Source organism: Hoplias malabaricus, chromosome 4 (genome assembly GCF_029633855.1).
Source record: "Hoplias malabaricus isolate fHopMal1 chromosome 4, fHopMal1.hap1, whole genome shotgun sequence".
NCBI classification, from domain to species: Eukaryota; Metazoa; Chordata; class Actinopteri; order Characiformes; family Erythrinidae; genus Hoplias; species Hoplias malabaricus.
The window spans coordinates 45,109,574-45,121,649 of NC_089803.1; the positions used below are offsets into that span (position 1 = coordinate 45,109,574).

Genomic DNA, 12,076 nt, shown 5'->3' on the forward strand with positions numbered 1-12,076 from the left:
TTCAAAGAGACGGCTCTTGTAAGTGAACGATGAGAGCCGGTTCCCGTCTAAGACCGAGCCATTTTTTTCTAAGGCTTGTCATTCAACCAATCAGAGAACAACAAGCAAGCTCCAACCCTCCAAGCTGAGACACTTGGTTTTCCTGAATGCCAATCTGCCTTCCAAAAAATAGTTGAGGAAAATGTTAAATCAGTTAAATGTTTGTTGACAGTTGTGGTTATTTTAATCACTACCATTGAATGCTGCTGTTTTGCACTTTGCAGAGTATTTGCTTATTTTATTATCCAGAAATGGATGATTATTTAATTTAATAAGCTATTTTGTAATACCTAACTTTTGGGTTCAATTGGCTATATTTCAGAGTTTACAAGTGATTTTTTATTAAGGTGATTTTACAAGTGATTTTTTTTATATAAAAAAAGGTAAAATGGTCAAATAAAATGTTAAAATATATTGCATGCAAAAGTATTTTTGAATTATTAAAAAAACTATTTAAAACAGTTTTGTTGTTTTTCTAAGCTGACTCTTTATTAATTTTACAATTTGTTTTGAGACAACTGTCATAATATTTGTCATTTTATAACTTACAGGCTAGATTGACTGCATACAACATCAGAATGTATTTATTAGATGTACAAGCGTTTTAAAGCTTTTTTTGTGTAATATATCATTGTAATTCAAAACACAAACATTCTCCTGCTCTTTCATAATTTTGTTAAAAGTTTAATTTAAAACTAAGTAGCTTGAAAATCGCGAGTGAAGTTTTTATTGGTCACTGAATTCATTATGAGTTCCATCAGGAAAAAGCGCCGCAGAAGCATTTGATATGTTTGCTCTGTTCTTGGGGATACTGTATCCAAAAGTATGAGTTTTTGTTTAGACAATTTAAAAACACTGATTTCAATATTAGCAATCAAAAAACAGTCAATCAATAAATCAAAATAAACTTTTAATTGAAGCTGTATGTAGCTCGCGCTCTCTCTCTCATATATATATATATATATATATATATATATATATATATATATATATATATATATATATATAAAATCACAAAAACAATATAAATTGCAAAAATAAATACAGCGCTATTTGTGTCTTTTTGTTATTTTCTGCACGACTGACTTAAGCAGAGCGTTATTGTGGTGTTGCAAGTGTATAGTGCTTGTATTAGCCACTCTGAACTGCATGATTTTCTTACAGAGCTTACAAATAGTTTGTGTCTTTTTCTGTCATTCTTATCGTTTATTGTTTCCACTGGGAACCCAAAATGCAGCCAGATATACGACTTAAAAGTAGCGGGAGCATCTTCTACTCGAATTTCCTCCAACTCCGATATTACACTGGCTGCTACTAGCAAATATTCTCTGTAACTGACAAGATGCACTAGCTATGACTCTTCTGCTGAGAGCTGCTATGACTGATGAGGTATCCAACTTCTCGCCATTTCTACTGTGTTGCCATATCCGTCTGTTGTTACCTGATTTGCATTGTTGCCTGATTCAGATGCTGCATGCGCAGAACATGCTGGCGTACACTTTACTGATAGCTCCAATATTTTACTAATTTCTTCTTTGAGTATAATTGTGAGGAGACACTGCCCTTTTTGGTTGAACATCATGTGTGTCACACATCGTTATTCGTCATGTTTTGTTTCAACAGAAGACTACCTCAACACGGATATTGCCAGTTGAAAATAAACACACTTTACCAGTTCTCCAGTTGTTTAAAACTATAAAGAACAGTGAGATTGAAATATGGGATGCACCAATACCACTTTTTTCCCCTTCTGATACTGATATTTCATGTTCAAATATCTGCCTTGAAATCACATTTCAGACCAGTCGCAGCATATCAGATGTTTGAATTATTCCGGAATACATAAGTCAGATTGCTCCAAAAAGCACAAGCAACCCGAGTGGGTATAGGTGAAGTGTGAAGTTTCGTGGCTGTAGCTTGAAAACCCTAGGTGTAGCAGCGTTCTAAAAATCGGGTGAGAATAATAATATTCTTATGAAGAACAGTACTTTGGCTTTGACAACCAAATTAACTAAGTACACTCCTGGGAGCCACAGGAGAAAAAAAAGAAAACAAAAAAGCCCAAAATTGTACCTACTGTTCCTTTAACATGTTAAAGTGGTTATTTTAAAGCAGGGAAAACATTTCAATGTGCAAAACAGTACGCCTCCCAGAGTGGAGAAACACTGCCATCTTGTGCTAATTCCAAAAAGTACAACATTAAGAGAAATCATCCATTGTAGTTATGAGATATTTAAGGGACAGACAGTGCTTGCAGTATTGAAGTAAGGGAATAAAGCTTCTTCAAATGTATCAGTAAACGTGAAGAGAGCCAAGCCTTTAGACGGGTCAGAGAACGAGATGGTACCCTTTTCGTAGTGCAGCTGCACTCTGACCACACACGGTTTTTCTGGCAGCTTAAGTTCCTTTCGATGCTTTGCCCCCACCCGATATTTCCCATTGACTAAACGGATGCTCCATAGTCCACTGGAGGGCTCCATCTTCAGAAGCTTCTTTCTCTCCACGGATTGCTTGACCATGCCTATGGTCCAGTTGTCATTGTCGCCTACCTCCACGTCCCAGCAGCGCAGGCCTGACATGAAGCCATGCGAGCCCAGCACTCCTAGGAGCATTCTCTCCAGATTATCATCTACATCCAACTTCTGCTCCACATAATACACACTGCTCAGGTCTTCTGATACCACCAGCCGATTGGAGGCTGTATTTGGGTCCAGAGTCACAGATTTAGGAGCTGAAGAGAGAGCACATGAATTATTCTCCATGGAAAATACTGTTCTATAACACATGCAGCAGGGTAGAATCCAAAATATATGGAGCTTAGGGTCAAATGTTTTATTCATTTGGAAGAAGAAGAAAAAAAAAAACCTGAGACTGAAAGTTCAAATCTTGAGAAAAATTCTACAATGTATTCAAAATTAAAATAAATGCAGGAAGAGTTTTTTCAGTTTAAATAGAATTTTGATTCAATTATGGAATTTTTTTTGAATAAATTATTTATTTTACATCTTTCACTTTCCTATATATTTTGATATTTGAAGTCTTATATTTTTCAGTTGCAGATTTTATGTTTTCAGATTTAGACCTTATTTTCACTTTCATTTTCCCCTACTTTCTGATCCTTGTTTTTCAGTTTCAAACTTCTGGCCCTGTTTTCACGTGGGAGGCCGGACATCAGCGGAGAGTGCTTGGTATAATGGCTGACAGCACAGCAATGAATTTTGAATACATTGTAGAATTTTTAAAGGTTCAATCTCAAGATTTGAACTTTCAGTTTCAGGTTTTTTTCCCCAAATGAACAAAACATTTGACCCTAATTTAGCTCCACAGAAATGCAGAGCTGACACTTACAGTCATGGAGCAGTTCACACATCTTTGATCGCAAATTGATATTCAGTATTCTCAAATGTTTTGCTGCATCTATTCCTGAGATCACGTTGGGATCAGGGAGAAAGTTCTTGGATGGACTGAAACACAAAGTAAGTAAAAGAAAAGTACAGAATCCTCTGAAATATGAGTGAAATTCTCATATGTGAATCATGAATATACATATATAATTATATGTCTTGATGAGCCTGAAATTAACAGGTTTTGAGACCCACACTGACCAACTGGACTACTAACTCGTCAGTATTTAAATCTTAAACAAATTTAGTTTTTAAAGCACCCAGTGTGACTGGTGGACTAAGAATAGTCCACCAACCAGGATGAAGTACTAGAGGACGACCAACAGGCTGAATAGTGTGTTATATATAAACAGCAATATTATTATTTACTTACAACAGAAATCAGAGAAAACAGTGCAGATATAAACACAGAGGCTGTCCTTTTGTTTATATGCTACATTAAAGTTACATCCACTATGACTTTACATTAGTTTCCAAGTAAATTACCAGTTCTACCATGAAGAGTCCAAATTTGGCTGAGCTGTATACCTGTCAGGTACAATATACACATTGTGCAAATAGCGGTGAAAGCCAATCAAACCAATATTTTTTAAAAGCTGATGACCCAGAAGTAAAAATACATATGTAATTTTAAAAAGTAATGAGTTTCAAATAAATACCAATTGAAAAAAAAAGAGGACAATGGTTATATCTTTGCTTTCTACATTGGAGAAAGACCATAAAGCATAAATAAATGCAATGATTTTAGTTCAAAATAACATGAAAACACATTAATAAAAAGGAAATCACCATATTAAATCATCCTATGATAACTTTTGAAATGATGCAAAAGCTGATTTTCAGGAATATCCGTGTTAAGATTTACCCTTAAAAAACAAACCAGGTGATAAACTTACTCACCTATAGAGGCCGTTAGCGTAGTTCTGTAAAAAAAAAAAAAAATTTTATATATATATTATTTTACAGTATAACAAGTGATATTAAAACCAATTTTTTTTGTTAATCACAATCTGAGGTTGCTAAATACGACTTAAAAGGGAACATCTATTCTGCTGTTCTCTGGTTTGTTTAGGTTCAGAAGCTTCACATCTTTTAACTAGACTTGGACGCTCATACCTGGAGGAATGTGATCTCGTCCATCTCCATCTCCTGGTTAATCACTTTTAGGGTCATGGATAGATTTGAGATTTCATATGACAGTTTTTCTATCTTCTTTGTGGCTTTCTTGTATTTCTTCAGCTCCTCCTCTCTCAGGGCAGCAAGCCTGGCCTCCTCTTCCTCTCTGAAGAACTGATGAAGACTGTCAAACTCCTGTCTGAGCATTTTCTCCACACTCTGCCTCTCATCCTGAAAGCACAATTTACTGCTCAACTTGCTCTGATTGTTTTAAGCTTGTGTATGCATCTGTTTAGGTACATATGAATAAAATAAATGTTTGGGCTCATTTACCTTTATGGTGTCTGCCAGGATTTGATAATCTGCCTTAGACTTGTTCAGAATTTGCAGGTTCTGCAGCATACTGGAGACCCCTGACTTCACTTCTGCCTGAAATATAATACATGAATGTTAATATGAAATGTAAGATAAATCACCATCAATATTGTTTAATCATAAACAGTGTTATGAGACACTGCAGATGACCAAAATTTAGCAGATGACAATACATTCATACATTGTACTTTTATAGTAATATAATCTTCCAGTTCCACTCAGGATGTGTCTGATCCCAACATCTAGTTCTCGGTATTTGCTACCCATCTGTTAGTTGTCTTAACGTACAGTTACTTGTCAGCAAGTAACTGCAGAACACAGGCACAACTCAGATCTTCACAACAATATATTTTTAATATATTAAAAATAAATAAATAAATATATATAATACATTTATAGGCTTTGCCTGTTTCAAATGGGCAATCCAAGAAATTAGAAAATGCCATACACGTGAGGAAATAGGACAAAGCCACACAGAGAGACAGCTTACTTTGTCTGCCCCAGGTATGATTTTGTTTTCAGAACTGCAGTGACACTGGTGTGGTGGTGACATGGTAACCTGCGTTTCATTATCAGTGCTGCAGTGATTGATGTGTGCTGTGATGCTACAAGTGGATCAGACACAGCAGTGCTGCTGGAGTTTTTAAACAGTGTCCACTCACTGTCTGCTCGCTCTGTTAGACACACCAACCCCGCTGGTCCACTTGGTTTATGTCAAGTCAGAGACAGTAGATCATTTGTTGCTCCACATTTTATGTTGGTCATCCTCTAGTCCTTCATCAGTGGACACTGGATGCTGACTGGATGTTTTTGGGTGAGGGGTTAAAAACTCCAGTCTGATCCAATTGTAGCAGCACAACACACATCAATCACTTCAGCACTGAGAATTAGCTACCATGAAAATGATAACTGCTCTGTGGTGGTCCTATGGGCCGAGTTCTAACCATTGCAGAGACAGATGGAACAGATGGACTACAGTTTGTAACTGTACAACTACAAAGTGCTCATGTGAGGTCAGGGGAAATAAGAGAATGGACAGTGAGTGTAGAAACAAGGAGGGGGTCTTCTCTAACATTCCTTCTTTGGGTATCTAAAGGCCTGCATGATCAGCCACCTTCATACCTTTCTGCCCACTTACTTTCTGTTCCTGCTTCTGGGCTCTACACTATGGGAGAAAAGGCTTTTAGTATATGAAGTCCTCATCTCTGGAACACTATAAACTCTTCACACTTTCAAAAAACAGCTGAAAACCAATCACTTTCAGCATACAAACCGGATTCCAAAAGTTGGGACACTAAACAAATTGTGAATAAAAACTGAATGCAATCATGTGGAGGTGCCAACATCTAATATTTTATTCAGAATAGAACACAAATCACAGATCAAACGTTTAAACTGAGAGAATGTATCATTTAAGGGAAAAAATATGTTGTTTCAAAATATCATGGCATCAACAAATCCCAAAAAAGTTGGGACGAGGCCATTTTTTACCACTGTGTGGCATCCCCCCTTCTTCTTACAACACTAAACAGACGTCTGGGGACAGAGGAGACCAGTTTCTCAAGTTTAGAAATAGGAATGCTCTCCAATTCATGTCTAATACAGGTCTCTAACTGTTCAATCGTCTTGGGCCTTCTTTGTCGCACCTTCCTCTTTATGATGCGCCAAATGTTCTCTATAGGTGAAAGATCTGGACTGCAGGCTGGCCATTTCAGTACCCGGATCCTTCTCCTACGTAGCCATGATGTTGTGATTGCTGCAGAATGTGGTCTGGCATTATCTTGTTGAAAAATGCAGTGTCTTCCCTAAAAGAGATGACGTCTCGATGGGAGCATATGTAGTTCTAGAACCTGAACATAGTTCTCCACATTAATGGTGCCTTTCCAGACATGCAAGCTGTCCATGCCACAATCACTCATGCAACCCCATACCATCAGTGATGGAGGCTTCTGAACTGAGCGTTGATAACAACTTGGGTTATCATTGTCCTCTCTGGTCCGGATGACATGGCGTCCCAGTGTTCCATAAACAACTTCAAATCGCGACTCATCTGACCACAGAACAGTCTTCCATTTTGCCACACTCCATTTTAAAAGACCCCTGGCCCAGTGCAAATGTCTGAGCTTGTGGAGCTTGCTTATAAATGGCTTCCTCTTTGCACTGTAGAGTTTCAGCTGGCAACGGCACATGGCAAGGTGGATTGTGTTCACTGACAATGCTTTCTGGAAGTATTGAGGCCATTCTGTTATTTCCTTGACAGTGGCATTTCTGTTTGAGGTGCAGTGACGTTTAAGGGCGCGGAGATCACGAGCATCCAGTATAGTTTTACAGCCTTGACCCTTATGCACAGCAATTGTTCCAGATTCTCTGAATCTTTTGATGATGTTATGCACGGTTGATGATGATAACTTAAAAGTCTTTGCTATTTTACACTGGGTAACACCATTCTGGTATTGCTGCACTATCTTTCTGCGCAACAATGGTGGAATTGGTGATCCTCTTACCATCTTGGCTTCAGAGAGACACTGACACTCTGAGAAGCTCTTTTTATACCCAATCATGTTGTCAATTGACCTAATTAGTGTTAATTGGTCTTCCAGCTGTTCGTTATAAGCTCAATTTCCTTTTTCCGGCCACTTATTGCTACTTGTCCCAAATTTTTGGATTTATTGACACTGTGAAATTTTGAATCAACATTTTTTCCTTTAAAATGTTAAATTTACTCAGATTAAACTTTTGATCTGTCATCTATGTTCTATTACAAATAAAATATTGACATTTGCCATCTCCACATCATTGCATTCAGTTTTTATTCACAATTTGTTTAGTGTCCCAACTTTTTTGGAATCCGGTTTGTAAAATTTCAAATATTATAGCAACACTGTGATTATTTAATAGCCCCATATTTTACCTTAATATTATCATTATCGCCACTCATTTACTAAACTGAACTCAAAATCTTGAAAAGTCCTTAAAAATAAATTATATTTTCTTTTAAGCTGTTATGACATGCCAAAAGAAAAGCAACACCATCAGTAAATCCCATTTCATTTAGCCAATTACTTACAGTTGTGTCATAGCATTTCTTCTTCATTTGCCTTGTTGTGCATTTTCTATTTACATGGCATATTTTTCTTCCAAGTTTTCTGTACTGGTGTTTTGACATATTCTTAGGTCTATACCTGTATGGTTTCATTTTATAACTTTCCTTTCTTTTTAATAGTTTCACCAATTTTAAACAAAACTGAATTGGTACGACCAACAGTTTTGCCACCTTCTGTGATGGATTTCCATCCTATTGACTCGATAGAAAATTCTCTTGTTGGAATTAGCCAAGTTCAACAGCTTGTTAAGGTGTGTAAGCACAACTTTTTACCTGCAGTCTAATTTTACTTATGCTGGTATTTGTTTTAGAAATGCTTATTACTATGTGATTCCACAGCTTAGTCCTCTTACATTGAGTAAACCTCTACTTGAGCTGAGAAAACAATGCCAAATAATTTGAAGCAACAATAGGTAGCATTTTTATTTTAAAATTACTCCTTTAATAACCATGTCCACACAAATATGTGTATTTTTAAAAAGTGTTTTGTCTGTGGTTTCATGTGGTCCACATGAAAATGGCATTTCAGGTCACAGAAAACAGAGGTTTTTGAAAATGCTCCATAAGGTGTATATTTTTGAAAGTCTCATTGTCACTTTTCTCGTGTGGAAGAGGAAAATGGAGCTTGTTGGAAACTCTGGCATCACACAGCGTACCTGTCTCCGGCTGAAATTAAATAGTTACTCATTTCATATACAGTTAATTACAAAGTAAAAAAAATAATAATTGCAGTACAGTAAAATTAAAGTTTAAAAAAAACCTACAATATAAACATGCAGATATCACTTTATTTTAGCTTCCCACCTATGAATATAGTTCATGCCGTATTAGATTCATGATTCAATAATTTCATGATTTGCCCTGTGAAGGACTGACGCCCCCTCCAGGGTGTGTTCCCGCTTTGCGCCTAGTGATTCCAGGTAGGCTCTTGACCCACTGCAACCCTGAACTGGATAAGTGGTTACAGACAATGAATGAATGAATGTATTTCATGATTTGCTCTGATAATTTAGATGATAACTTAGATGCATTTCATGATAACTGATAATTTAGTGGGCACTTTTTTGGGAAAGGGTCTAAATTTCATAACACTCGAAGTGCACTACATATAGCTATTGGAAACTCAGCCAGAGAGTGAGTAAATTCATAAAATCCGGATTTTCGGTTTCCTGGTGCAGTAATTGCATTCTATCCTTATATATAGTCCTTATTGTCAACAGGTCTTAACAATCTGAAAGTCAGTTTGCAGAAATATAAAATATGATAAAAATCCTGAAAATAAACAAATTTTACTCTGGTAATTTTATGTAATGGCCCTATAAACAGATCATGGCATATGACAGAATATGTGGGGAAATTGCATATTTGGTTTCTTTCTTAGGGTAGTATATCCTCATTGTCTGAAAAATCTGAAAGACTCATTGAAGACACAATATAACAGACTATCAACTTTCTGAAGCTGAAGAAATTTTATTTTGGAGTTTCAGATAAATTGAAACAAATCCAAATACAACCACATGTAATAACTATTACGTTTATTATATTGGTTAGAGCTTAAGAAATTAAAGCTTTAATTTAACTAATTAAATTATGTACTGATCAAACTAAATCAATTGGTGAAATTTGAAAGTAGCAGTGTTTGACCCATGCATTCATGGAAAAATTATGTTCCTAGCTGACATGCAAGCTGAATTACATAAAATAGAAATAGGGGAGTCTGATCCGGGAAGCCTGACAACACCAACCAAGGAACCTTCATAATTACTATATGGTATCATCAACAAATAAAAGGTAGGAGTGTCACTCAGACACACCCTTTAATATTTTCCCTCAATACATTTATTCTAGTAATATTAATATATTTTAAAACCATTCTAGCATAGTTAATATGATTTTAGGAAATGTATACATTAGAAATGAGTCTAACCTTGCTCAGATGTTCTTAGGTTGCCATCTAGTTGCGACATGCAATTATTGCATCATTTAAGGTGGAACAGAAAATACGAATAAGAAGCCTTCAGCGACGTACAATGAGCAGCTCATTAACTCCATTCCTACCTTCAGCTCCTCCACTGCTTCCACAATAGGGGCACAGTTATGATTTTTATGCTTCTTTGAGGTGTAGCAGACCACGCAGATGGGCTGTTTATCTTCGAAGCAGAAGAGCTTGAGTTTCTCTTCGTGCTCGCGGCACCAGTCCTCTCTGACCGACTTTCTGGTTTTAAAGTTGTGGCAGAGGCTGGAGAAGGCCAGGCTCATGGTGGGCTCGTCCTGGACACACTGTTTTCTACAAACTGGACACAGCAGCAGCTCCTGGAGGCTCCAGTACTGTTGCAGACACTGTCCACAGAAACTGTGACTGCACTTCAGAGTAACGGGGGAAGTGAACACTTCACAACAGATCGGACAACTAATGTTATCTTCGGAATCGGACACACTAGCAGCCATTTCAAACTTTTACCTTAACCTTAAGAGCTTCAATTCCCAAACTAAATATATATATATATATATAGACTCCTTCTCAAGCCTCTCTCCAAAAAAGGGACTTTTTACAGGACTCCCCCCAACATGCGTTTCCTTGTTTACTCTCCCCTCTCCCTTGGCTCCTCCTTTTCAGGGGCCGAGTTTCGTTTCTTTCAAAGTCCACAAACTTTATGCTGCCATGCCAAGGGTGTGTTCTACAATGCTGGATTTCTCAGTTAATCAGATAACTTGAGGCAAGGGTGGACTAGAGGACATTGAGAGTCTCTCAATTCTTTTATTAGTGGGCAGTGTTGGCTTATGTTATGTTATGGCTAAATTGAGAAATACGGCTTTGTGGAAGTGAAAAACCACGTATGTATATTAAATACCTGTTAAATAATTTTGGAACATACTACACACTTTCACATATTGGACTTTTTTATTTCATGTAAAAGGCCACATGCATATATTCTATACAGGGTGTGAATTATACAATGACAACTATTTTTCTTCAGGTCATAATAGGAAACCAGTAAATGCTTCAGTAAACTGAAGTTTTACAATCCTTACAGTCTTGCTTGTTTACTGTAATATCTACAGTACATTAAGGATAAATCCATTACCCCAGCTAATGTGTTATAAACCACCCAACCTTTGTGGTCACCAACAATATATTATAAAGCAAAGTCAAACAGTACCATTGGTTACTACCATACAAAATTTATTCCTGTACTTAACTAATATTAAAGGCATATAAGACCCAAAAATCAAAATCTGTGAGCTGTTTTCTTGCCCTGAAAATTAAATTTATATTATACAGCAGTGTTTCTCAAAGTGTGGGAAGCAAGGAGTCGGAAGAAGTCAGAGTCTGGTTTAAAAAGTTGGCTTTTACCAGCTGTGGGCTTGAAGTCAGTAGTGAGAGCACAACAAATAACAATGACTGATAATTACAGTTATGGAAGCGGCTTGTATATAACTTTTAGGGAAACAGAGGAGGATCTGCGAGATATTTAATGTTAATATTAGCAGTGTTCAGGTTGTGAGAAAGGGCTCTAAACATACAGCAAGTTAATGTTAGTCTCTGTCTGTGTCCCACAGGATTTACACCACCCTTAGCAGTCTTTCTGTAGTGTGGTATGTAAAGTTCCATAGTGTGTTGTTTGGGACACAGTCTCACTTTCTAACGTTAACGTTAATTAAATGCTGCTCCAAATCATTCTAAATGCAGTATTTTACTGCCTTATCCACATAGGAATCAGTTTATAGATCATATTTTGTGTATGGGTTGGGAATCAATTCAAATCAAATCAAATTTATTTGTATAGCGCTTTTTACAACTGATGTTGTCACAAAGCAGCTTCACAGAATTCCAGTAAGACAAAGATTTGACATGAAATGTAAAAATTTTTTTAAAACCCTCAAGTGAGCAAGCCAGGGGTGACAGTGGCAAGGAAAAACTCCCTCAGCAGATGAAGAAACCTTGGGAGGAACCAAGGCTCACAAGGGGTGACCTATCCTCATCTGGTCAATCTACTGATAATAATAGTTAGTAGTCGGTGAGAACTTCAGTGTAGGG

The 12,076-nt window shown here is 36.8% G+C and overlaps 1 protein-coding gene across 1 annotated transcript; it reads right to left on the reverse strand.

Moving 5' to 3' along the window:
* Positions 1-1,090: 1,090 nt before the first annotated feature.
* LOC136694838 (nuclear factor 7, brain-like) lies at positions 1,091-11,120 on the reverse strand. Its single transcript, XM_066668686.1, has 6 exons — positions 10,096-11,120; positions 4,893-4,988; positions 4,560-4,790; positions 4,344-4,366; positions 3,388-3,503; positions 1,091-2,770 (listed from the first exon to the last, which is right to left on the reverse strand). Exons 1-6 carry the CDS (start codon positions 10,483-10,485, stop codon positions 2,262-2,264), a joined length of 1,365 nt encoding a protein of 454 aa, XP_066524783.1. The 5' UTR covers positions 10,486-11,120; the 3' UTR covers positions 1,091-2,261.
* Positions 11,121-12,076: the final 956 nt, after the last annotated feature.